Source organism: Balaenoptera musculus, chromosome 8 (genome assembly GCF_009873245.2).
Source record: "Balaenoptera musculus isolate JJ_BM4_2016_0621 chromosome 8, mBalMus1.pri.v3, whole genome shotgun sequence".
In the NCBI taxonomy this organism is placed as follows: domain Eukaryota; kingdom Metazoa; phylum Chordata; class Mammalia; order Artiodactyla; family Balaenopteridae; genus Balaenoptera; species Balaenoptera musculus.
This window is the reverse complement of record NC_045792.1, coordinates 22976618-23004192: the sequence shown is the minus strand read 5'-3', so window position 1 is coordinate 23004192 and position 27575 is coordinate 22976618. Positions and strand designations below refer to the sequence as shown.

Below are 27575 nucleotides of genomic sequence, written 5' to 3'. Positions count from 1 at the left end.
GTAATAGTATGCAAACCTTTGCTTCTATTAACGTCTGTACTTCTATAAAACAGCTCTGGCAGGAGTCCAAGCCACCCAAGCCTACTTACCTTTTAATATCAGATATGGACTTGTCTGTGGATTAGATACAACGATGCAGTAACAGTAATTGGATGTTATTACACATAAGACACAAAATACATCCAACTCTAATTTAAGAAAAAGGAGCTGACTTTGGGACCAGTGCCTTTCTCCTAAGAAAATAATTTTTAAAATACAGAAGTGATGTACTTTTTAAACTCCCATTCCTCTGTCAGTTCATTGTTCAGTACAAAAGTATCAACTTTCCAATTTATATCCTAAGTAAGGAACATTCACATCAAACTTTAAACATCTCTTGTCTTTTCTAGATATAAAACAACTTCCTTGTAATTATTAGTTTCTAATTCAACATAAGGTCTTTAAATAAAGTTCTCATTAACTTTAAAACTTTTTAACTTTAGAAACTAATGTATGTGTAATAGAAATAATTGAAATGTGACAATTAAAAACAAATATAATTTTCTTAAACCTGGCCTGGACTTGAATTTTTCTAGCAATAGGGTAATTTATTGTCTGAAAGTTTTCTAGAACTATATGATGTCCTAAAATTAACAAACCTATTATATTCTCCTTATCCCTCAAAAAAACTTGGAATGCTTTGACCTTATCTTTGCTTCTACAAAATCACTGTGGAAACTTATTTCCTATAAACTCCCATACCTAACTATATAGAACTGGCTGACTCTACTCTTGCACTCTCGCACTTAGGTGTTACTTATGTCAGCAGCTATGTAATTGGGTACTTATTAATAAAATGAGTACAAGATCTGACATGCTTAATGTTTAAATGTTAAATTTATATCCTAGTTATTTTCCAAAATACTTTCACTTATATTCTAACATCTCCACCTCCCCCTCCCTACAAAAAGCAAAACTTTGTCCAGGAAGAGCATTAACTAATAATGAACTGTGGAGTAGTTTAAATTTGAATCTTACCAAGATTTTTCTTCTTCAAAACTGAAAACTTTGAGATGGACATGAATTAGCCTTGATTTAGGTACCAGATTTTTCTATAAACTTGGCGTTAGAGGTCAGTAATCAGCAGTGATTATTTTCCCATGTATTCCAGAGTTCACGCATTACTGGGTGATGAGTATTCCTTACAGCACATTCCTATTATCTCTCGCACTGGTCAACTCCTCTTGTAGACCATGCCTTGGGATATTTTAACTTCACTCACAAACCTCAGGAATGGAGTAAAGTACCTAACAGAGCCAGACCACACTTCCATCTTGCTATGTGCCACTCCCCCAACAAGAGAGCTCCTTGAGCCTAAAGCATTAGATTATATGCTCCTAAACTCAGTCCTTATTTTACCAATTCTGTAAACTCAAAATATATCTGTATTAAGAGCTTACCATGTACACAGCTGTTCCTGGTCTTAAATAATCTAATGTGAAAAATAATTACCCACAGATCAAAAATATTAGACCAGACACATTGAAAACATATAGTTTCATTTTTAAACAATCTAATTTGAACCAAAGCGCTATTTCTAACTTTTGTTCGTTCAGTTCTGGTAAGAAAAATAGACTGAATCCAGATTTAGATTATAGCTCAGATTAATTTTTAACTCAAGAACAATTTTTATTAGAATGCAACTTTTTATTTTTCTCTCAAGGGAACAACAGAGCCATAAACATTAGCAAAGAATGAGTTATCTTTGAAGTTTCATGTATTTGAACCAGATATGGCTCATACTGGTGATGGTCCCTTGTCATAAGTTTGTTCCTTCTGCATAATCTTCAGTTCAAGCTAAAATTACTAATTACTGAAAAATCAGATTAATGTATTGAATTGTTTTCATAATAATACAGCAAGGAAAATATTTCTGGAATATATGGAGTGTCACTTGTGCACCATGAAATAATGAACATTTAGAAGTAGATTCAACATTGAAAGACCTAAATTTCAGGGAACAGCTCCACATATTACAATTCCAAATATTTATTAAAACACATCAATTCAATAGAAAGTCTAGAATTGTGATGTTTCTAATTCATTTTTATTATCCTGAATATCACCACCATCCACCCCCCCCAAAGAAAGGCAAATCGTAACAAAATGGGAAAAAATATTTAGGCTGATAAGGTAGCAAACAACCTAAATAATTTTTTTCTCTCCGATAGGATTTTAGGGCTTTCTTATTTTACACGAGACAACACTGGGGTGGAAAAACACAGAACGCTTTTCTTGTACACATTTAACATTTTTTCACTTTATCCAAGTAGAACTAACCACTTCGTTTTGGTCATCATCTTTTATCACTCCAAACTGTTCACCAGAGTATCTCTCCCCTCTTCTTTTCAGACAGAACCTGGTGATAAATGCACTTTGGCACATATCTCACTAGGAAACATAGTTTACATATGCACACTTAATTCCACAGTTACTTGATATAGTGTTTCAAAGTTATTTAAGTAATAAATCCTGGTAATTAAGTTCATTTGCAAGTAACCACCAGTTAATTTTGGAGGAAAAATTCTACTTTCACAACTTCACTCTGCTAAATTCTATAAGCATATTCTTTTATTTGGAGGTAATTATAGAATTCTGCTCTCAGAATGACACATTTAAATTGTTTAAATAGATACCCACACAAATTCTCACTTATACCAAGTAGCTGGCTCATATTTGTATCTTCATCTCAAGAGGGGAAAACAACCATTTCTGAATTCATAGAAAAATAAACAAAGAACAGCTGGTTGAACAGTTCCAAGAAAATGTTGACTTTTAAAATTTCACTTATTTTCCTTGAAGTTCTCTATGCTTCCCATCCATGATAAACCGAGATTACGTAACAGAAAATTTTAAATTAGGTTTATGTTCCAAAATCAAGCTTCAATTCAAACCCTTTCTCCAAGAGAACTAATTTTCCTGACTTCTTCTCTTTTTCTCAAATCTAAACAAAACATTTGAGGTAATTAAATTTCAAAACCTCAAGATCTCATCAAGGTTACTTTTATGTGCCTGTCTCAATAGGGAACCACAATTCTACCTCTACATTTCCCAGTGGAAGTCCTTATCACCAAAGGGCTAAGCCACATGCCCCTTGACTAGGAGTACACAGCTTAAAATTTGGTATTGATTAAATGTGCACAATATCTGGATGTAATTGGCATTTTAAAAAATTCAGTAATGCCTATTACAAATAACTTATCTGGACAGACTCAAAAGTAACTGGTTAACCTTAAAATAAAAAGAGAACCACCGTTTAATAACGTGTTTGTATCTTGGTAAGAATGAACCAGTGTGACCTGGGAAAGTCTAGAAATTCTTGGGTTAACTATAACAACATGGTGATAGGTTTTTCAAGGTACTTTCTAAACTCAGCAAGCCACTGGGCTCCAACTGCTCCATCCACAACCCGATGATCACAACTGAGTGTAACAGACATCATGCTAGCCACATCAAATCTAGAAAAAGATAAAAACATTATTAGGATTTCTGAAAGCAATCACTAGATTTTAGCTAGTAACCAGCCCAAATGCCAACACCTAACTTATAATCCCAACCAGGTAACATTATTTTCCACCTATTCTTCATGGGCTGTACACCTCTAGCTCAAATTAACAGTTTGAAGAAACAGACCAAACAGCCATCTAGAGGATACAGGTCCGCAAACAACAGCCCTCAGACCAAATCCCACAGGTTTACTGGAATACATTTATGTATTGCCTATGCCTGCTTTTACACCACAATGGCAGAGTATTTGCAATAGCCACCGTACGACCCAGAAAGCATAAAATAATTTACTAACTGGCTCTCTAAGAAAAAAGTATGCTGACCCCTGACCTAGAGTTAACAAGACTTCCCATCTCAAACAGTAAAATAAGAAGAGTTGTAGCCTGAAGCTCCAATATGCCATGCCAATAATTATAAAAACTGAGACTCAAAAACAGGTATATTGTAATGAAAGTGAGTTTACAACTCCCTCTCCATTTTGGCACTTACCCTTTTTCATTATCTGCTGGAACCAGTCTATCCTCTGAAGCACCAATTGCCAAAATACATGCTTGAGGTGGGTTAATAATAGCAGAAAAGTTCTTAATTCCAAACATTCCTAAATTTGAGATCGTAAAAGTGCCACCCTAAAGACAAAAAGATTAAAAACAGATCATGGTAACTGCTTGTCAGCATAAATTAGAAAAAAATGACAAACATTTTGTGAAAAGACCTTAAGATAATATTTTACTTTAAGGACTCTCAGCAACATGGATTGGACCTAGAGATTATCATACCAAGTGAAGTAAGTTAGAGAAAGACAAATACCATATGATATCACTTATATGCGGAATCTAAATTATGACACAAATGAACTTCTATACGAAACATAAACAAGACTCACAGACAGGGAGAACAGACTTGTGGTTGTCAAGCGGGGAGAGAGGGTGGGGGAGGGATGGATTGGGAGTTTGGGATTAGTAGATGCAAACTATTATATATAGAATGGATAAACAACAAGGTCCTACTGTATAGCACAGGGAACTATATTCAATATCCTGTGATAAACCATAATGGAAAAGAATATGAAAAAGAATGTATATACATGTATAACTGAATCACTCTGCTGTACAGTAGAAATTAACACAACACTGTAAATCAACTATACTTCAATAAAATGAATTTAGAAAAAGGATTCAACTACCATAAAAAAAAAAGGAAAATGGTAAATATATGAGGTGATGGATATGTTAATTAGCTTGTCATGATCACTTCACAGTGTATACATATATCAAAACATCAAGTTGTACACCTTAAATATTACAATTCTTATTTGCTAATTATACATAAATAAAGCTGAAAGGAAAAAAGGAATGAATGGAATACACTTTACTGAAAACATACAACTATAGCAATATGAACGAAAGTCAGTTGTGTGGCTTTTGCACACTACTTGAAAATGGGTTATCTTCAGCTTTTGATAGGTTACTCAATTTTTCTTTATTTTCAAGACCTTGTGTCAGTGAGAACACAAGGCAGAATCAAAAGGTGGAAAATGCAATAGAAACATAATGCCAAATTTTAAAATAACATAATTCATTAAAATAACATCATAACATTCAGAAGATAAATAATTAATACCTTACCTGGAACTCATGTGGCTGTAGTTTACCCTCTCGTGCTTTGGTTGCTAAAGAAACAACATCATTAGCAATGGTTTCCAGTCCTTTTATGTGTGCATTAAATACAATAGGTGTGATGAGTCCTGCAGGGGTACTGACTGCAACACTGATATCAACAACGTGATTTCTATTTAAAAAGAAAAAAGTAAACCTCAATAATCATCAACAATGTTTAATTAAGAGTTTGTTTTAGGTTACCCAAGAATAGTGGCATTTACTTCAGTTTGTGCTACTTTTCAGCCAGGGAGAGCTCTTTCCTGGTTTTTAATTTTTGCTGTGGCCTCTCTTAGACCTGCACTTTTAAAAAATGAATGAGAGATGTGTCAGTAGGTTGGTCTCACACGTACTCGCTAACTACCCCTCATCTGCCTTGACTAACACCATGGGTACAGGTGGGGAAAAAAAGGTTCAGCATCCAGTGAGAATTAAAAAGAACTCCTTAGATTTTGAAAAGAAATGGATTGGCTGGAGCTGAGTCTGCAAGCAGAGCTTGAGCAGACACACGGAAGAGTGAAGGGTAAGGACTGCATGGTGGGAGAAAGAGAAGTACTCATGTGGTAGGGTGGTGGTGCTGTCTCAAAACATAAAAGTAGGATTCCTGTCTCGGCCTTAGCGCCATCTTCGGAGAAACCTCCACGCCATGAGAGCGAAGTGGAGGAAGAAGCGAATGCGCAGGCTGAAGCGCAAAAGAAGAAAGATGAGGCGGAGGTCCAAGTAAACTTGTACACCCATGGAAGCCACAGGAGCAGAAACAAGGGAAGCCAGAGGACAGGGACGCTGGTACAAATTGTTGGACTGCTTGCCTACTGTCTAGAACTTGTCTCAGCGGATCTGGAACATCGATGGCCATTCTGACCGCCTTGACCGCCTTTGAGAGACCCACCTTGCTCGTATCAAAATGGTCCCTTTTGGTCCTTTGCCCTGGACCTTTGACATACTGGACTAGTTCTATTCTCAGTTGTGGCTGAATGTAACATGTAACAATAAATCATCTCTTTTGCTGTCTTAGCTGAAGAAAAAAAAAAAAAAAAAAAAAAGTAGGATTCCTAATCCTTTCTACGCCATGGGGCGCATTTGCATTTGGGTCCCTTCTCAGAATATATTTTTTAAACACAGAAAACAAAATACTCAAATTACCAGAAAAACTTCCCCCAAAACAAACTATATTGAAATTCAGTTATCAAACTATTCAAAAAACAAAATTGTGATATATGCGCTTCTGTATTAACTCAATAATCTTGCAGCAGGTCTAATTATGGCTATACTTTTGAAGTAGTGATAAGAAAAAAATATATTTTAAGATATCCGCAATAACTACAATGTGATATGAAAATAACTTGATTTTATTTGGTCATCAGCACAAGTACTATTAATACCTCTTCGATTTGTTCTTTATATTTATAATGGGAGGAAATGCTAAATTTCCATTAAAGGTTAGTAGAAAAGAATGACTTTCCCCCCCCCAACCAAGTGCCCAAACTCCTGAATTGTATCAGAGTCTCCTTAGGGGTTGTCTGTGTAAGGGCCCCTGCTAAAGTGCTCTGCAATAAAGAAAAAGTTAACAAATGTTGGTGAGGATATGGAGAAAAGGGAACCACTGTATACTGTTGGTGCGAATGTATCAACAAATTGGTGCAACCACTGTGGAAAAAGTATGGAAGTTCCTTAGAAAACTAAAAATAGAACTACTATATGATCCAGCAATTCCAATCCTGGGAATATATCTGGAAAAAATGAACATACTAATTAAAGACATGGATGAAGGGACTTCCCTAGGAGTCCAGTGGTTAAGACTCCGCACTTCCACTGCAGGGGGCTCGGGGTGGATCCCTGGTTGGGGAAGATCCTACATGCGTGGCCAAAAAAAAGACATGGAAGCAACCCAAGTGCCCACACACACACATGAATATTACTCAGCCATAAAAAAGAATGAAATTCTGCCATCTGCAGCCATGTGGACAGACCTAGAGAATATTATGCTTAGTGAAATAAATCAAAGAAAGACAAATACTGTGTATCTTATATGCGGAATGTAAAAAATAATACAAATGGATGCACATGCAAAACAGAAACAAACTCACAGATACAGAAAACAAACTAGTGGTTACCAAAGGATAGAGGGAAGGGGGGAGTGACAAATTAGGGGTATGGCATTAACAGATACAAACTACCATGTATAAAATAGATAATCAACAAAGATATATTGTATAGCACAGGGAATTATAGCCATTATCTTGTAATAAATTATAATGGAGTATAATCTGCAAAAATACTGAATCACTATGCCATACACCTAAAACTAATATAATATTGTAAATCAACTATAATTCAATTTTAAAAAAAAAGAAAAAGTTAAAACTTCACATGAAGGAAGAACTCCAGCTCTTTGGAGATTATGGGGACCATACCCCGCAGTGTGCCCAAGCTGACCAGAGGCAGCAGGCTTCTGTCACTTGCAAACACAGGGACCTGCTCTAATAATACAGTGTGTGACGCTTAGCAACTACCGTAGCTGGGCTCTGGCCAAGGTATCACACAGCAAACACTGCTTTCTTAATTAAATTATCCTGTTATTACAATATTATTTGTTCAATAATTTTCCTCCTAAGAGAGTAGGGATGGTGTTTCCTATCTTGTTCACCACTAAATCCAGCAAACAGTATATGTTCAATAAATATCTGTTGAATAGCTGTATGAACAAATTGAAGGGCATTTGGTAAGGATTAATAAATAATTCATAGAACTTGCCCTACAATGTCCATCCTTTCATCTAAGTAGTGTTTCCTTCAGATATTCCTAAAAGATTAAACATAAATTTACCCTATGACCCAGCAATTCCACTCCAAGGAGTCTACCCAAGAGAAATGAAAACATATGTGCACACAAAGAATTGTCCTCAAATTTTCATAACCGTGCTCTAAAAGATATGTCTATGTCTTAATCCCAGAATCTATTAATGTGACCTTATTTAGTAAAAAGGTCTTTGCAGATGTAATTAGGCTCTTGAGATGAGATCACCCTAGATTATCTGGGTGGGCCCTAAATCCAATGCCAAGTGTCCTTGTAAGAGACAGAGAGAAGACATGGACACATGAAGGCCATGTGAAGTTGGAGCTGTGCAGCCACAAGCCAAGGTATGCCTGGAGCCGCCAGAACTGGAGAAAGCAAGCAAGAGTCCACCCGAGAGCCTGTGGAGGGAGCACAGTCCTGCCGACACCTTGATTTCACACTTCTGACCTTCAGAACTAGGAGAGAATAAATTTTTGTTAAGCCACAAATTTTGTGGTAATTTGTCATGGCAGCTCTAGAAAGCTAATATAATCTCTGAAAAATAGTAAGACCCTCAGATGTTCTCTAAGAGTGGGGTGACCAAGGAAAAAATTAGAATCAGTAAACCACTTTTCAGTCTTGTGAAACACGTTTAGAGTCCTCTTGGGGAGTTTCAGAAAGATTTCATGATGAGTAATTTAAAAATTAGCCCATCTTAGGCAATCATTAAAATCAGGTTGGTATTCATGGTATACTATACTTCCTTAGTCATAAACAATTTTTCATAGTCATAAAGATATTAACACTGAATACTGATTTGTCCAAAATTTGTGCTACAATCAATTTGGTAGGATGATGGGTTGTGTGTGTGTGTGTGTGTGTGTGTTTGTAGAGAGGGTAGAACAAAGCTAAATCTTAACCTTCTTTAATAGGAAGTCAGTTGATAAAGTAAATGAAATGAAAAATTTATGAAAGGCAACAGAAAAATGTTGTTTAGAAATAGGAAAGTAAATACCAAAAGAAATAACAGTTTAAAGGCTGTGTTTGCCTCTTGGGAGTGGACCTCAGATTAAAGGTTGAGCAGGTCACTGTAAGCCATGAATTAATATTCTAATGTACATACTATTATTGTAAAAAAAATAAATTAATAATATAAAAGCATTTACATAGTAGAAAAAACCTAGGCTGAGTCAGAATCCTGGTTCCAACCACAGTTCTGCTACTTACGAACATATTAACTCAGGGAGTAACTCAACTTACTGAGCCTCAGTTCCTTCATCTAGAAAATGTGTGTAAAACCACCTAACTCATAACGTGGTCATGAGCATTAAATGAGACAACATGTGAAAGACACCAAGAGCACCATGCCAGTCACATGCTACCATAATATTAACAAATACTGTTTTTTTGGTTTTGTTTTCAATTTTGCTCCCACTAAAGTTTAGCAGAACTCATTGGTGAACAAAACCATTTCAATCCTGCTTTGTGAGAGTCATTATCAACTTAATTATACATATCTGTACACTTATCTCCCTTTCCTGAACTCATACAAAGAACCTGTAGTCTTTACTAACTAAATTCATGATCTCAGAAATAGCTTTACGTTGTTTTCAAATTGTCTTGCCTGTGGAAGTCATCTCCCCCTCTATATTCTGCTTCTCCTTACTCCCTATACTCCAAGTTATACATGAGACAGCACACAAAAAACTGCTGATGGAGATATATATATATACATATATATACCTTCCCCAGAAGTGTTATACTTACTGTCTTATAACTGTGTCCAGCCAAGAAGAATTTGCTTCAGGAACTTTTAAACATGACAAAGCTGAAGCTTTTATAATGAAGTCATTGACAGAAATTTTGCTTCTCCCTTCTAACATCTGCAAAGACAAGAAACCATTGTAGTTTCTTAAATTCTCTTCTCAAAGACTGAAACTATATAATCTTGAGAAGGTGGGAGGGGGTGGATATACAGATGTCCTAAAGTGGAAAGGATGAAAAGAAACCAAAAGTTGTTTTTTTTCATCTATTTTAATGTAGACCATTACACCTGTACGTTTCCTGCTAAGCACTGCTTTAGTTGCATCCCATAAGTTACTAAGTAGGTGCTTGGTACTTAACTATGAACACAAAGTAAACACACTGTTTCTTATCTACCAGAAGAGACTCCAGTAGTCTCATAGGATCATAGTGACTATGTTAGGCTAAAATGGATCCATGGCAAAGTCGACTTTAATCATAAGCTTTAATCAAGGGTTAGAAAATGAAAATTCTCCAAGATATTCTCTGTAAGTTAAAATTAAGATGACATCCATTTTTCCATTACCAATTGGCATTTGTAACAAAATACAATATATGGGCAAAAATGTAAATATTCAGTGAGGGAAAACAAGATTTTTAGAATTTATAAAGGTGGAATTTCCAGACCTTTTACCTTATTAAGTTCCTTCCGTACCAACAAAACTTCTCCCATATTTACATCAACAGAAAGGTAATAATGAGGTATGGTTTGCTTAGATTGCATTAACCGCTGTGCAATAACCTGAAATCAAAGAGATTCAAAAATCAATTATCTTGAGTTGAAATGAGACCTCAGCTCATTCAGGGCTCTGTTTACCCCTTTACCCTGCTCCCTGGTAATGCTTACCTCAAGCATTATTAGAACTGGAAGATGGAGGACTGCACCACACTTAGCCCCTTCCAACAGTACTTAATCAGAACACAGTGTTTGTGTATCCCAAGAATTCTATTGGCCAAACCAAACACCTATTAAACGAATCACCTAAGTTCCCAATTTTTAAAAAGTCTCTTCTTAGTGTTTCAAACTATGGATGCAACTGAACAATCAGAGTAAAGATGCCCCCAACAGCTTTGGGGCGAAAAGTTATGGTAATACTCTTACTCGGCGAATGTTGCTGATTGGGATATCTGTGAAGACACCTGTAGGAACCGGCGCCACTCCCGGACTCGGGGGAGACACAGCAGCTGCTGGAGTCTAGAAGGAGGTAAAAAGGTTCTTAGTCTTAGCATAAGCAACTGTGAACAACTGTTAGTGACTCTTTTACAGGTGGCAAAGTGAAAATTAAACGTTTTATAGAAAAACAGCTATTTCTACCCCAAGGGAGCAAAAGGGACTCCAATTTGGACTGTGCTTGTTTAAGAGTTTTGTTTCTAATTTTCATACTTAGAATCGGATAATCATGTTTTAAATGTCATTTTTCTATGACTAGTTTATATCAAAATAATTTTGTTTTCACAAAACTTTCTTCAAGAAAAGCAATCAAAGCATTCCTAAATTGAAAAGATTAAGAGATAAATACAAAGAAAGTAATGTATTTTCCTGAATAGTGTTAAGAAAAAACAATGACAGGGGCTTCCCTGGTGGCACAGTGGTTAAGAATCCGCCTGTCAATGCAGGGGACACGGGTTCGAGCCCTGGTCTGGGAAGATCCCACATGCCGTGGAGCAACTAAGCCCGTGCACCACAACTACTGAGCCTGCGCTCTAGAGCCCGTGAGCCACAACTACTGAGCCCACGAGCCACAACTACTGAGCCCGCACGCCCTAGAGCCCATGGTCTGCAACAAGAGAAGCCACAGCAAGAGAAGCTCGTGCACCGCAACGAAGAGTAGCCTCTGCTCACAACAACTAGAGAAAGCCCGCGCACAGCAACAAAGACCCAACACAACCAAAAATAGATAAATAAATAAATTTATTTTTTAAAAAACAATGACAAATCTTTAATTTTAAAGCAAACATCTAAATAACTAAATCATTTTCCTTACTTATAGTTGATTATTTTAGTGCCTTTACTGATCAAACGGCGTTGGCTATGTGGATTTAATCCCCCTGTGGACTAATTAACCACATAAAACTCAAACGCTAGCCAACCAACTTGCAAGCATGCTTTAAAAAATAGGGCCTGAATAAGATGACAAGTTAGGAAAAATTTAGTATCACTACTCAAAAAAAACCAAAAACAACTTGGAGTGGATTTCAATGTAGTATATCATCTTTACTTTTGTGTATGAATAACAGCACATTCATATGTACATATTGCTAGCCAGTGAAATTAGACAAAAGAAAACACAGTTCTGATTAAGCTACTTCACTCATAAATAATGTATGCAAGGGTCTAACAGGCTGCACAAAGCACTCTGCAGGGACAAACTGCAACCAAAATTTAAGAAGCGAAATATAACTCACAGGAGCAGCTTTAGTAGGCACAAAGGAGTCGACGTCCTTCTTGATGATTCTGCCGTCTGGTCCCGTCCCTGGAGGAGACACAGAAATACCACACACATGAGAGCGTACCGCTAATTCCTCAAGGAGATCAGCACTGTGATCCTGAAGTGCAAGTTCCTAGAGGTTCTTTACCAAAGACCCTCGAAAGGGGCCACTGCCTTAATCATGCCCTTTAAACTTGTCCCTAAAAATACCACCTTTTGTTGCCCTCCTCTCCGTTAGCTCCAAAACACCCTTTCTGAAACCCTGGAATAGATCTCATTTGGGTTCTACATTCATATGCTCATAAAGAACTCCCTTGCTACAGAGTTGACAGATATGATAACAATTATTTTGGACAAATCAGGCAAGTCAATTGTTTTTACCCTGCAATAGCATGAATAACTCTCAAATGCAATGATCTCATCTTTAGAACCATTCATTCTACATGTGGTCTCCATTATTCACAGCTTTCTCACAGTAGCCAAGGCGCTATACTGGCTTGTGTTAGAGATTATGAAGGAAAAAGGTGCCAAGTTACACATGAAGAAAGATCTTCAAAGTTCCCTCAACAGGCTTAATTTTACTTTCATTCAATTTCTTTCCTCCTCCCATGCACAACCTCTTAGGTTTAACATTACACCTAAGTAGATAATCCTGAACCTTAATTCTAAGGAGATTCAGAATTTAGTTATTAAAAATACCTTTTACACTGGCCCACTTCTAGAAAATATTTGGTCAAATTGATTCATCTTCCCCCAAGGCAGACTTTTAAAAGGATTCTCGTTGTGTGCGGTTTGTCCCAACTCCTTTCCTTCATTATGAAAACTGAGTAGGCTAGGATTGTGTTTATCCTCACCAGGAGCTCTAGAACAGAGGCAGCAGTATGCCTATTAGATTCCCTTCCTTATAAAAGACAGAAACCATAACCTCCCCTTACAATCAAGGCTGATCTGGACACTGCAGCCCCTCAAGATGAGGAAACTGCAGTACCACCTGCCTTATACTAAGCTTCATCCACCTATAAGAATTTCCTGACTATTCGGAGTTAGCTGAAATCTTTGAAATTCTTTTGTCTCTCTCCCTAAGAAGGCACAACAGACCATCATAAAGCAATATGGTATAAAGGGAAGAACACTAGACTAGGAGTGAAAAACATAGGGTTGTTGTCAAACATAAACTAGACAGATGACTGTAGTCACTTAATCTCATCTGGTCTTTAGTCTCATCTGTAGGACAGATTATCATACCAGCCCCTACTCATGGGAATGCTGTGAGGATAAAATGGGACAGTGATGAGAAAATGCTCTGCATCAAAGAAATATAAACCATAATATGGGTAGCTCTGAGACAAATCAAACTCTGAACATCAGGGTTTAGGCTTTCAGAACAGTTTCTCCCCAAATGATTACATTTTGGTCAAATTTGGTAAGCAATCTGTTCCTGGGGGAAAGGGGTAGGGGTGGGGACTGGAGATTGAGTTCAATAACCAATGGCCGATGATACAATCAACGATGCCTATAAAAATAATAATTGACCCCTATAAAAATAAAACTCTTGAACAACAAGATTCGGAGAGCTTCCAGGTTGGTGAACACATTGATGTGCCAAGGGCGGTGGTGCTCCCAGAGAGGCACGGAAGCTCAGCACCAACTCCCACTCCCCATACTTTGTCTCATGCATCTCTTCTATTTGACTGTTCTGAGTTGTATCCTTTATAATAAACAGGCAATAGTAAATAATGTGCTTTCCTGAGTTCTGAGAGTCATTCTAGTGAATTATCAAACCCGAGGAGGGGGTCTTGGGAATTCCTGGTTTACAGCCAGTGCGTCAGAAGTATGGGTGATCCTCAGGACTGGCATCTCAAGTGGGGGCAGACTTGTGGGACTGAGCCTTTAAACCTGTGGCGTCTCGGAACTTCCCTGGCGGCGCAGTGCTTAAGAATCCGCCTGCCAGTGCAGGGGACACGGGTTCAAGCCCTGGTCCGGGAAGATCCCACATGCCACAGAGCAACTAAGCCCGTGTGCCACAACTACTGAGCCTGCGCTCTAGAGCCCACGAGCCACAACTACTGAGCCCACGTGCCTAGAGCCCGTGCTCCGCAACAAGAGAAGCCACCGCAATGAGAAGCCCGAGCACCGCAACGAAGAGTAACCCCCGCTCGCCACAACTAGCGAAAGCCCACGCGCAGCAACGAAGACCCAACGCAGCCAAAAATAAATAATTAAAAAAAAACCAAAAACAAAAACCTGTGGAGTCTGATGTTAACTCTGGAGAGTTAGTGTCAGAATAGGCTTGAATTGTTGGATACCCACGTGGTGTAGAGAATTGATTGCTGGTGTGGAAAAAAAATTACATTTAGTGTCAAAGGTGGTGTCATAAAACACCAACCACTGATCCTCTCAGCTCACTTATTTCAGACCACTCACTTCCCCTAATGCAAAATTTCTTCCACTCCAGTAATTCCTCTGCTCTCATCATGTTGTCAGCCTCCTGTCTTCACGTCCTCCTTACCCAGCCGACACTCTCTATGGATCACTGTTATAATCACTCCCTGGTCAAACTCTAAAACATATGCCTTCTCAGTGCCAGCACCAGAGTAGCTTAATATTGCCGGGGGAAAAAAGTACACACCTAGCTGAATGACTGTACTATAAATTCAGAGGCACAAACCTAAAACAGACACACAAAACTACCCAGAAATTAATTGTTTCCCTTGAATTCACTTTCCCTGTCTCTGAGAACACTATTTCACAATCTCTCTAACCTCAGACCTCCCCACACTAACTCTCCAGCAGATCCCCTCACCTTATACTTTTTTTTTTTTTTGGCCATGTGCAGGATATCAGTTCCCCAGCCAGGATTGAACCCGGGCCACAGCAGTGAAAGCGCCGAATCCTAACCGCCAGACCACCAGGGAACCACCCCCTCCCTTTATATGTTACTGATCAAATAGCAGCCCAGAGAGGTACTCTCCTCATCTGCTACCACCAAACCTATAAACCTACCCCATATTCTCTTCTCTCCTATAAAGGTAGACAAACTGTCCTAATTCCTACCCCAAACCAATCCCATCCCCTCTTACATTCTCAAAAACTTTGTACCTTGCCAAATTATTCTGCTCTTTCTCCTTTTCTACATCATCAATTTACCCCTTTCTATTAGACCACTGGTTCTCAACCAGGGCAATTTTGTCCCCAAGGGGGCATCTGGCAATGTTTGAAAATATTTTTGGTTGTCCCAAGTAGGGTATGCTACTATCATGGTAGCAGGTAAAAGCCAAGGATATTGTTAAACATGCTACAATGCACAGGACACCAGCTGCCACCCTGCCAACAAAGAATTACCTGGTCAAAAATGTCCACAGTGTCACAGCTGAGAAACTCTACACTAGACCTGTTCTACTATCACTCATTTTCAAAAGCTCTCTCTTGAGCCCATACGCTCCCAAAAGCTACATTTCTATTTCTATGCCTTCCTTCACAGCCAATGTTCTTGAATAAGTTGTCCACAGTGTTATCTCCACTTCTTCATCCACTTTTCATTTTTCAACCTGTCCAGACCAGCGTCCACTGCACATTTCTTCTGAAGTTGCTGTTGTCGAGTCCCCATATCCAATCCTTGACTAAGTTCTGTTGATTCTATGGCAGAAGTGTATGTTGAAGCTGTCCATTTCTGTTCATTTCTACTCTCACCACCCTTGTGTAAGCCACCATCATCAGCTCCAGCAACAGCATCTTAACAGGTGCCTTGGCTTTCATTTAATCCATTTGCACAGAGCAGCCAAAATCATCTTTTAAAAATATAAATCATTTTATGCCACTTCCTCATTTTAATCTTTCAATGGCTTCCTACTGTACTTTAAATAAAATTCAAATCTATCATAAGCTGTAAAGTCCTTTATGTTCTCACCCCTGGGTCTCTTTCTGGCCTCATCTCCTACCACTAGACCCTTTGCTCACTATGCTCCATTAACACTGGCCTCCTTTCTGTTCCTCAAACATGCCAAGCTCTTTCCACTTCAAGCTGGTCTTTGCCCAAAATGCTTTTCCTCCAGTTCTTCACGTGGTTGGCTCATAGCTGACTCATCTTTCAAGTCAGATCAAATGTCACCTCATCAAAAAGACCTTCTCCAACCATCCTGCCCAAAAGCAGTCATGACTACACATATATTCACCCTGTTACTCACTAGTATATCACTTGGTTTATTTCTTTCTTAGCATTCAAATCATCTTATTTAATAAGTTATTATCATCATAGCTAATACCTACATATGCTTTCTATGTCCAGGCACTGCTTATTAACTTATTTAATCCCAACAAGCTGTAAGATACTATTTTTATATACAAATCAAGAAACTGAGACACAAAAGGTAACACACCTAGTGTTCGACAGAGCTGGGTTTTAAATCCAAGCATTCCAGCTCCAAAGCCAATACTCTTAACTACTATGCTATAACTCCCTGCCCATTTAATTCTTTATTGTTGGTAATACGAGCATCTGAAACTGAAATCTTGTCTGTCTTATGAACAAGTGTTGGGTACACAGACAATACTCAATGAATATTTGTCTAAATTAATGAATCACTTAACTCTAACTGCATGATAAGAATATTGAGATTTTTCCACTTAAATCTCTCCTAAGGCAGTCAGTATTGCTAAATATCTAATAAATGGTCCTTGTTTATTTGTCTAAATTCTTCAGATATAATTATTAACCTAGTCCCTCCTCCCCTTAAAATGTATTCCAATTTAAATTGCTGTCCCTGATTCTAATCACACGTACATAAAGAATGGCAATACACTAGTGAAATAATATTAGGGTGAAAAAAGGGTCTTCCAATATTACAAGAATCCTCTGAAGTAAAACAGCGATAACATTCTATTCTTGTGTCTTTGGGGATTGGCTTGCTTTCTAACCATAAAAACAATAGATTGCAGACAGATGATAACCACCGATGAGTGCCCATAGCTGGACAAGAAAAAAATGGGAAATGATAATTCTTACTTCAATACATGTTATGCAAATTAAATCTGGTAATTAAAAGACTAGCACATAGTATTAGCCATCAAACCATGTTCCAGGAATAGTAATTTCCCCCCTTTTCCAAAGTATATTAATTACCTTACATTAAATTTTAGCTTAAAACATTTAAATGCCAGCCAATAATAGTAATAATGTGAACAAAACTAATATGTATTGAGTACTTATTACATTCTAGATACTGTTCTAAGCACTTCACTTGTTTTAATGTAAACTATTATCTAGTTTTACAGATGGAAAAACAGATGGATTAAGTAATTCATCAAAAGACATATTACACAGAAAATGATAAAGCCAGGATTAAACCCTAGATGGTCTGATTCAAGACCCCATGCTCTTATCACTAAGCTACACTGTCTCTCTGGGGAGGAAAAGATAGGTAAGACATTTTCCTTTGCCCTCAAGGGGCGTTAGTTCAGTTTTATATGAATTTTATTATTTTAAGTCACTTCAAATCACCCCAACTTCATGTTTTGTTTTGTGTATTGCTACATTCAATCAGCCTAGCACTAATACAGATTTCTTATTATATAATCAAGTACCATAACCCAACTCTGCTGAACAAACACATCATACTTTCACCAACAATTAAGCAGTTCCCGTTAACAGAGAAGGAAAAAAAGCTATCTAAATTATATAGGTAGATCTTAGACAGACTAAACAAAGCACAGTAAATTTTCCTACTCTGTGGTGGCACCAAAGGAGATATTTCCCTCCCTCATCCTTCCCCCGACTATCGCAGATAAGACGACTATATATAGTTGTACTCTCTGGTCCTAAGGAAGAAACTCAACTAAATTTTAGTAAAACCCCACTCCATAGAAACAGAATTACCTTTTACTTGTGTAAGGTCAATCCCTTTCTCTGTTGCCAACTTCTTTGCAAGAGGGCTAACAAACAACCTTCCCTTTGGTCCAGCAGGAGTAGCTGGGCGGGTGGCTGAAGGTGCAGGGGCTACAGGTTGGGGAGTTGGAGGAACAGGGGCTGCCTTTTGAAAAAAGTTACAGATTGTTAATTCACCACTGCAAAGATTGGTCTGAAAGATTTAAGAGTTTATAGTTTATTAAGTCAAACCTATTTTAATTAAATAACTTTCTTTTTTCCAAATATCAAATGCACATTTTTCCTGCTTAACCAACATAATACAGAAATACAAATAGAATAACGTTATTTTATGTCAAAGACGGAACAAAGTCAAATTCTCTAACTCTATGATTAACAAAGAGAGGCATGGAATTTAATTTTGGTGACCAGTATATAACATCCTTATAGCCTTTCTTCACTTTAATCTCTTGTCCCTTCTTTATTCTCATTCTCTTATATCACCTACATGGCTTTTGTTTTTACTTAACCTAATTCCAAAATAATAAATTATTCTGGAAGGTTCCACGTTGAAACACATTAAAAAATAAACCACTACAACTACTTGCCAGCTCCCCATAAATGTATGGCAGTCAGAAATCAAGTTTTCTCTGACAGAACTGTGCACCTAGTCTAACCTCACATGATTCTACACCTGCAGAAGCTTCATTATAGTGTTACTGATGTCTGGAATTCATACAAGCTCATGTTATAGGTATATAGTATATAGTGCATAGAGACAGACTAAATTCTATGCAAAATAAGCCGTTTATGTGAAGGTTCCAATGTATTACAAATATAAGCTTGACCTACTATATGTTAATACCAAGAGGATTGACAATGACCAAAACTACAAATTCTACAGAAAATGGGTGACAAAGCATTACCTTCCATATATATTTATATATATCTACACCTAAAGCAGAAAAAGAACATGTCACCTCAGCTTTGTTCTCGGCAGGACTCAAGACACCAGGAAAAAAAAAAAGCTATACGAATCAAACTATTGACCATTATGTGAATGGTGCAGTGCCACACAATGTGTAGGTCTCCGCAAATGTTAACTATCTCCTTCCTTATTCATAGAATCTTAGAGCTGGAAGGAACCTAGAATATCATCTACTTTAATCCCTTAATTTAGAGATGAATGAGGTTTAAGTGTTCCCTCAATTCTAGAAGCATACCTACCGGGGATGGGGTAGGTGGTGGTGCTGGTGGTTTTAAATCAGTTACTTCAGTTGGCCAATAGTCAGCAAATGCTGGTATATCTGCCTCTTTTTCTACAATGATACAGAGTGGGGTTCCTAGAGGGACATCTCTTGTACCTTCAGGGATCAGGATTTTTGCTAGGTAACCTTCTTCCTGTGCTTCAAAACCTTAAATAGAAAGAAAAAACCATTATGGAACTTAAAGGACTCCACTATCCTAGCAAACTCAAAGCACAGTTTTAAGTAAAAGGTTCTTCTTCAAAGTAGCTATATAACCTTTTGCAAGCTATTTAACCTCTCTGTGTCTCAGCTTCTTTACCTACAAAATGGCGATGACAATAGCACCTACCTCACGGGGATATTACAAAAATTAAGTGAATATTTTCCAAGTACTTAGAAACAGTACCTGGCACAAAGTAAATACTAAATAAATATCTGTTAAATAAAACTACAAGAGATTACACAGTGGTTAGTTCTGCACGTTTTCTTTAAAACATCCCCAGGGGCAGCCCCTTGCAGCCCCACAAGACTCCAAGATGGCATCGGTTGTACTGCTAAAGATCAGACCACATGGTTAAATTAAAAGAGCTACTATAGTTGATAGTGACATGGGATTACACCCCTAAAAGCATCTTTGGAACTTTTTGAAGAGGTCACACTTGGTATTACATCAACTATTTCATTATGAAGAAATACAGCATAACTACAGATTCTGTGGTGTTGACAACTTTCTTCAGCTACTGCTTTTCTTTTCTTTTTTTGGCCACACGGCTTGCGGGATCTTAGTTCCCCCACTAGGGATTGAACTCAGGCTCTCGGGAGTGAAAGCATGGAGTCCTAACCACTGGACCGCCAGGGAATTCCCAGCTAGTGCTTTTCTTACAAGGAACTCAAATATGAAGAGTTCCAAAAGTAAAACTAAAAGAACCCATTGGAGAGGACAACTTTTGCCTTCCAGATCTTGGCTTTCTGTGGCGTTGTGCCTCTCCCTGACAAACACATCTTTGATGAATCCTTCCATATCCCAGTTGAGAATTAATATCCAATATAAGACATATATAAAAAGAAAAGACATCCAAGGCCACAACAGAGTTTAAAGAGTTTGACCAAGGTAATACTTCTCTAGTGACCAGAGTCTCTAGAATACTAGTCTCTACGGCAACATTGGTATTCAAGTTAAAATGCAAAGCAGATCTATTTTTGCCAGGGTTTTTTTGTTTGTTTCTCTCTTTTTAACAAACAGAATCCTTTCTTCTAATAAAATCTTATGGGAGGAAGCACAATATGCAGAAAGGTAAAAAGGAGTTGTCCTGGTGGAAGTTGGGGAGCGGGCAGGGAACAGTAGCGTGCTGCTCCTTAAGTTCTCCTTTGCCCCAACGTGCCATCAAGGAATCACAGGGTTTGAAGAACAAAATCTGAAAACAACCACTGCAGAGGATGCCCAGAATCTCCTACTGCATCTCTGAGAACTGGACAGGAAATACATTTATCTACAAATATCTACACATGGTATGACAAATATGATTATCTATATGGGTTTTGTTCTAAGCATAAAAATAAATCAGAGAGGGAATAAAAGGAAATGTGATATGGTATCTGAACAGGTAATATATACATTCCATCACTCATTCTCAAACTATGAAAACAATCTAAGCCCTGCTTTCAAGTCTTCCCTCAAAGTCATCTGAAATTCTTTGGTATTTTCCTGCCTTTGATGTTATTTTCTCCTGTTTCTTCTTTTTTCCCCCTTGCCCTGTTTAGACAATGATAAGGCTAATGAATAAGCAAACTCTGGCCTAAAAATAATCCCTAAGCTGACATATCCTTGATTCAGTGAGACTACAGTATGGTACTGACAAATCCAACTATGCACACTTTTGTTATGAAATATTCTGTTCCAGGAAATGAATCCCAAGAATTAAAATTTTTCATGTTATCACTCACTCATTATAGGATAGGACGGCAATCCTCTTCCCTCATTGGAAAACTCAGTGCCTCAACCATTAAGAGCTGAAGAAATCTCACCTATAGTGGCCTTGTCAGTCTCTATCTCTGCCAATAAATCTCCTTCACTTAGCTTCTCACCCACTTTTTTTTCCCATCTCTGAACTGTGCCCATGGTCATGGTGGGAGAGAGGGCAGGAAGAACCACCTGTAGAAACAAACACATATTTTATTACTGTGTAATACTAGGAAGCTGTGGACACAGTGGAACTCAGGCCAGCAAACAGTTTTATGGAATGATAGTGACTGTGACCATCCAAATTCCCATGCCCCCACAGCAGCAAAAGCCCACTGCCTCAAGTGTCCCTACACGTGAATCTTTCAAATCTCAAGCTTTTATAGTATCAGCGATACTCTGACCCACCTTCGAAATACTTTTCCACCCTCCAAACGTAAAAACAATGTGCAGATGGGAAAGAGTTCTTTCTAGACAGTTAAAATTAATTCCTCAATAAATATCTAAGCACAGAACATCTTTTCGTCTTTCTTAACACTTAGATTAAGCTGCAGTTTTTCATTTTCACAGAATGACCTTAGTCCAGACTTTCCACTAAAATTTTACTGTGCGCTGTATTGGCATCTATCTCTTCACTCAGGGGAAACGGAATTTCTCCCAAACGTCCCAGATACTTTTTCAAGATTAAAAAAAAACTCATATTAAGAACTGTTTGGGATTTCCCTGGCGGTCCAGTGGTTAAGATTCTGCACTCCCGATGCAGGGGGCATGGGTTCGATCCCCTGGTCGGGGAACTAAGATCCCACATGCCACATGGTGCGGCAAAAAAATAAATGAATGAATGAATGAACAAATGAACGAACTGCTCTTACAATAGTCACTTCTGCCCCAGTAAAATCTAAACATCAGATTGGCTGATCTAAATTTAAAATTGCTTTCTTATTTATATGGCTTGTATGTCCACTGAATTTGGATGCTTACTCATTATAGGTTTTGTTTGCTATCTTTTAGTTTTCTTTAATCTAATTAACAACAGGATTACGCTGAGAGAAAAATCATTTCAATTGATGATGTCTCAGGAAGGTGAGGGGGGTAGTAAAACAAAACTTAGAACTCTAATTAGAAAATTTTTAAAATGTTTTTCTTGGTCAGAATTATCTATCTTATCTATCTACCTACCTACCTAACTACCTACACCAGGTCTTAGTTGCGGCACTCGGGACCTTCGTAGCCGCGTGCGGGATCTTCATTACGACATGCAGAATCTTTTTAGTTCCCTGACCAGGGATCGAACCCGGGCCCCCTGCATTGGGAGCGTGGAGTCTTAACCACTGGACCACTAGGGAAGTCCCTCATCTTCATCTACTTCTTAAAAATTAGTGGATCCAATAATCTCTATACTGTATCTTAAAGGATAATTAAGACAGAACCCTAAAACTTTCACAAAAAGCCAAAGACATAAATTATAGAGAAATGTACTGTCTTGTGTAGTGAGACAGAATTTGCTGAACAGGATGAGATAAATGCGTGAACTGACCACCAGGCAAAACTTTATAATGAGTGAATGTTAATAAAAGATCATGGAGGACTTCCCTGGTGGCGCAGTGGTTAAGAATCTGCCTGCCAATGCAGGGGACACGGGTTCAAGCCCTGGTCTGGAAAGATCCCACAAGCCGCGGAGCAACTAAGCCCGTGCGCCACAACTACTGAATCTGTGCTCTAGACCCCCGCGAGCCACAACTACTGAGTCCATGTGCCACAACTACTGAAGCCCGCGCACTCTAGGGCCCGCAACAAGAGAAGCCACCACAATGAGAAACCTGCACACCGCAACGAAGAGTAGCCCCCCCTTGCTGCAACTAGAGAAAGCCCTTGCACAGCAACAAAGACCCAATGCAGCCAAAAATAAATAAATAAATAAATTTATAATAAAAAAGAGACCATGGAATAGAATATGATGTCCAAAGGAGAAAATTATTCTTATACAAAAATTTCTACAAATAAACTAAGTGAAGGAAAGTTCTAGTCTTAATCCTTTAGAAAAAGTGCAGCTGGCTTTTATCCATTTGCAGTATCTGAAACACAAATATACATGGGATAATCTTAATATCTAATAAACTAATTAGTTTCTTAGAAACTGATTTAGTTAATAGAATCAACAGTGACTATATTTACCACCTTCAGCTTTGTTGCAATGTTATTATATATGCCTATTTGACACTTATTCTTTATTTTAGTTCAGTCTTTTATTAATACTACTGGACTACTTCACTTAACTCTTAGAAAATAGAATACCACATGTCAAGGAAAAACACCAATTGGGAACTTTCATTCAACAGACAGTACCTGGGGCCTACTAAAAACTCTATTTATACAGGGAGTAGTGTAAGTACAAATCATCCTCAAAATCTAACAAAATGCTCTTGAATGAGAAGTACCAAACATTATCCTACCTGCTACACTGAGGCTGTGAAAGGTTAAAAGAACTAGCCAAGTTCACACACCTGGAAATAACCACCAGGAATGAAAGTTGTCAATTTTCATGTTTAAACCTCTATTTACTTTCAAATGACAAAAACTAGCCATATTTAATGCCAGTTCCCAGGATGTGAGAGCCACCTATGAAAAATAATGAATGAATAATAAATCTTCTAGAGCAAACACCCAGAGGCTGAGCCTCACCTGCATGTGAGGAGGATACGAGCTACCGGGAGCCTGAGCGGGAGGTGCAGGTGACGGAGCCGCGGCAGCAGGGGCTGGTGCTGGGGCTGCTTGTGGGGTAGGTGCTGCGGAAGAGTCCAGTGTATAATTTTTAAAGGCCTCAATATCTTCAGGCCTAAGGAAGAGAAAGAATGCATAGGTATAAGGGGGTTATAAAGCGGATTCAGTAGTCTTAGAAGCCTTTAACTAACTTCGCAATTCTGGATTAAAATACTCCACTTGAGCACCTAAGTTCCACAGATTGCCATGGTACTACTCACTTTTCAACTGTGATACAGATGATTGCTCCAATTGGAACATCTCTGGTACCTTCAGCAACAAGTATCTTTGCCATGTAACACTCCTCCAGGCTCTCAAATCCAACAGTCGCTTTATCAGTTTCAACCTTTTAACACAAAAGCAGGAGCTTAGACTTCTGCTGCCAGTATGAAGTTTATTAGCTTGTGTCTAAAATCATACAAAGTGCAGTAAGTCAGAAAGTAAAAGAAAAATACCACATGATATCACTTATATGTGGAATCTAAAATATGACACAAATGAACTTATCTACAGAACGGAAACGGACTCACAGACATAGAGAACAGACTTGTGGCTGTGGGGCGGGAGGGGAATGGAGTGGGAGTTCGGGGTTAGCAGATGCAAACTATTACATAGAATGGATAACAACAAGGTCCAACAAGGGAACTTTATTCAGTATCCCGTGATAAACCATAATGGAAAAGAATATTTTTTTAAAAATGTATATATATGGGCTTTCCTGGTGGCACAGTGGTTGAGAACCTGCCTGCCAATGCAGGGGACACGGGTTCGAGCCCTGGTCTGGGAAGATCCCACATGCCGCGGAGCAACTGGGCCCGTGAGCCACAACTACTGAGCCTGCGCGTCTGGAGCCTGTGCTCCGCAACAAGAGAGGCCGCGAGAATGAGAGGCCCGCGCACCGCGATGAAGAGTGGCCCCCGCTTGCCACAACTAGAGAAAGCCCTCGCACAGAAACGAAGACCCAACACGCCATAAATAAATAAATAAATAATTCTTTAAAAAAAAAAAAATGTATATATATGTATAACTGAATCATTTTGCTGTACAGCAGAAATTAACACATTGTAAATCAACTATACTTCAATTTAAAAAAATCATACAGTTCAACAGCCATGTGAAAATAAAGCCTCTATCACAGGTTTGAAAGAATTACTATTAAAAATATCTTAGCTAAAAATCAGTTTGGCTAGCTGCTGCTAACTTAGCTAACCAATCTTCTCTAATATCAAGTTGTAAAAAACATCTAAGTTTCTTAAGCAAAAGGGATAACTACCCACTCAGAAAGTTAATGCTCAGTTTAGCTAAGCCGGTCCCTTCTAACTCATTTCCATATTTTAAAACAACTTACCTCTGCAATTAATTCACCCTCATTGATATTTTCCCCCTCAGTTTAGCTAAGCCGGTCCCTTCTAATTCATTTCCATATTTTAAAACAACTTACCTCTGCAATTAATTCACCCTCATTGATTTTTTCCCCTTCCTTTTTCTCCCAGCGGGCTATGGTGCCTGCCTGCATTGTGGGGGAAAGAGAGGGCAATGGAACCTGGAGAAGACAAAGGAGAAATACGAAATTTACAAAGAGCTACCTAACTCTCATTCTGGTTTAACTCTTCACTCAATTCACTACAATTTAACGCAGAGAGTTTGAGTCTCAACACACAGTGGGCACTGGGGATATAAAGGGGGTTCCTGCCACCAGAAGCTCTCCACCAGAAGGACAGGCTTCCTGCTCCACAGGCCTGCGTGGGTCTCACAGCATGTACTCAGTAGACGTTCCACATACCGCCCCAGGCTTGGCGCTCTTCAATGGAATAGGTCAGGAGAAGGAAGCTCAAGAGTTACAGCAAAGCTGGGTAATGGAGAAGGGACACTGACACACAGTATACTGGGAGGGGGATGGAGGATCACTGAGGCCTCTGAGGAAGGATCCCATGAAGGACAACGGGGTCCCGCGAAGGACAGGTCTGGGGCTCACCTTCTGATGTGGGGGGAGGCTATACCAGCGGCGCCTAGGAGATCCCCAAAGCTGCAGCAAGACGCGATTCCGCGGTGTGGCCCATGAGCTGGGGCTCCAGCCGCAGACTGCCCGGACCCTGCCATACCCTGTGGTCCTGCTGATGCAACGAGCCGGAGCCGAGCCAGCCTGCGGGGTCACGCACCGAGCTCCCGGCTCCTCCCGCAAGGCCGTCCACCGAGCCCCAAATCCTGCCCTTGGGGCTGCATTCCGGGCCTGTCGCGCACAGACGCGCCACATACTGCCACTGACCCCACACCCCCAAACCAGCGCCGTCTCCGAAGTGACCTCTCCAAGAGCAGCGCGGCGTTGCCGTCAGCCGCACCGCGCGGTCGCAAGTTGTCGTAAAACGGGCTCCAAAGATTCGCCTCACACCTTCCGTGGACCACAAACGTGTAGAACGTACGGTCTTCCTCCTGGGAGTTGGGGAAAAGGGTGGCCCAGGGCGGCTACTGTGTAGCCACGAGTGGCAGGGGCGTTCCAGCGGAGCTTCCGCAGGCCGAGTCTGGGAGAATTAGACGTGGAGAGGAGTGGCAGGTGGTGGGCTCGCAGTGGTGGCCGCATCTCAGGGGAGGACTTCACCTAAGCGCTGTGTAGGGCACGGCCGAAAGGGAGGGGCATAAAAAGGTGGCGAGAGCGGGGCTGATAGAGGCAGAGTGGTCTGAGGTGGGCTGAGGGGCGTGGCCCCTCTTTGAGGAAAGAATGGGAAGGGTCTCGAGGACCAGCCGGGCGCGGAGAGCCTGCGGCCGAGGGGCGGGTCTAGGCGCTCTAGCCTGCGGCCGAGGGGCGGCGGAGAACTGCCAAAGGGGGCATCGCTGTGCTCGCCGGATGCGCCCGCAGCCTCAGCGGACCCAACCGCCGCCAGGTTTGGGGCCTCGCTCCGCGCAGGCTGTAGTGGGTTACAAAGGTTTAATTTCAGGTTTGTAGCCCAACAGGAAACCGTGGTGAACAGGTTTTCCAGCCAAATGATGTGAAGGGCAGCCGAATGTAAGATATATTCCCACATTCTAGAGTACTGTAGCAGGATTAAGCATATTCTCTGTATGAAGCTACAAGTTTACAAAACAGATTTCTGTTTATAATTTGCCATGTAATCCCTTCTACCTACGTTTGTTAGGTACCCTTCTGTGTAGGGTTATCCTATAATTAGAAAATGCCTCGGGGCTTCCCTGGTGGCGCGGTGGTTGAGAATCTGCCTGCCAATGCAGGGGACACAGGTTCGAGCCCTGGTCTGGGAAGACCCCACATGCCGCGGAGCAACTAGGCCCGTGAGCCGCAACTACTGAGCCTGCGCGTCTGGAGCCTGTGCTCCGCAACAAGAGAGGCCGCGATAGTGAGAGGCCTGCGCACCGTGATGAAGAGTGGCCCCCGCTTGCCACAACTAGAGAAAGCCCTCGCACAGAAACGAAGACCCAACACAGCCATAAATAAATAAATAAATAAATTTTAAAAAAACAAAAGAAAATGTCTCATTTCTCAGCTGAGAGTGGCATTAAACTGGAAGGAAGCACGTGCTATATTTATAT

General features: G+C 39.6%; 1 protein-coding gene across 1 annotated transcript; it reads right to left on the bottom strand.

Moving 5' to 3' along the window:
• Window positions 1-1647: 1647 nt before the first annotated feature.
• Window positions 1648-26375, bottom strand: DLAT (dihydrolipoamide S-acetyltransferase). Its single transcript, XM_036862504.1, has 14 exons — window positions 26011-26375; window positions 25477-25578; window positions 24257-24381; window positions 23958-24111; window positions 21341-21467; window positions 19296-19483; window positions 18081-18234; window positions 12186-12253; window positions 10882-10974; window positions 10414-10521; window positions 9744-9859; window positions 5172-5334; window positions 4036-4172; window positions 1648-3497 (listed from the first exon to the last, which is right to left on the bottom strand). The coding sequence occupies exons 1-14, from the start codon at window positions 26287-26289 to the stop codon at window positions 3368-3370; spliced, it is 1944 nt and encodes a 647-aa protein (XP_036718399.1). The 5' UTR covers window positions 26290-26375; the 3' UTR covers window positions 1648-3367.
• Window positions 26376-27575: the final 1200 nt, after the last annotated feature.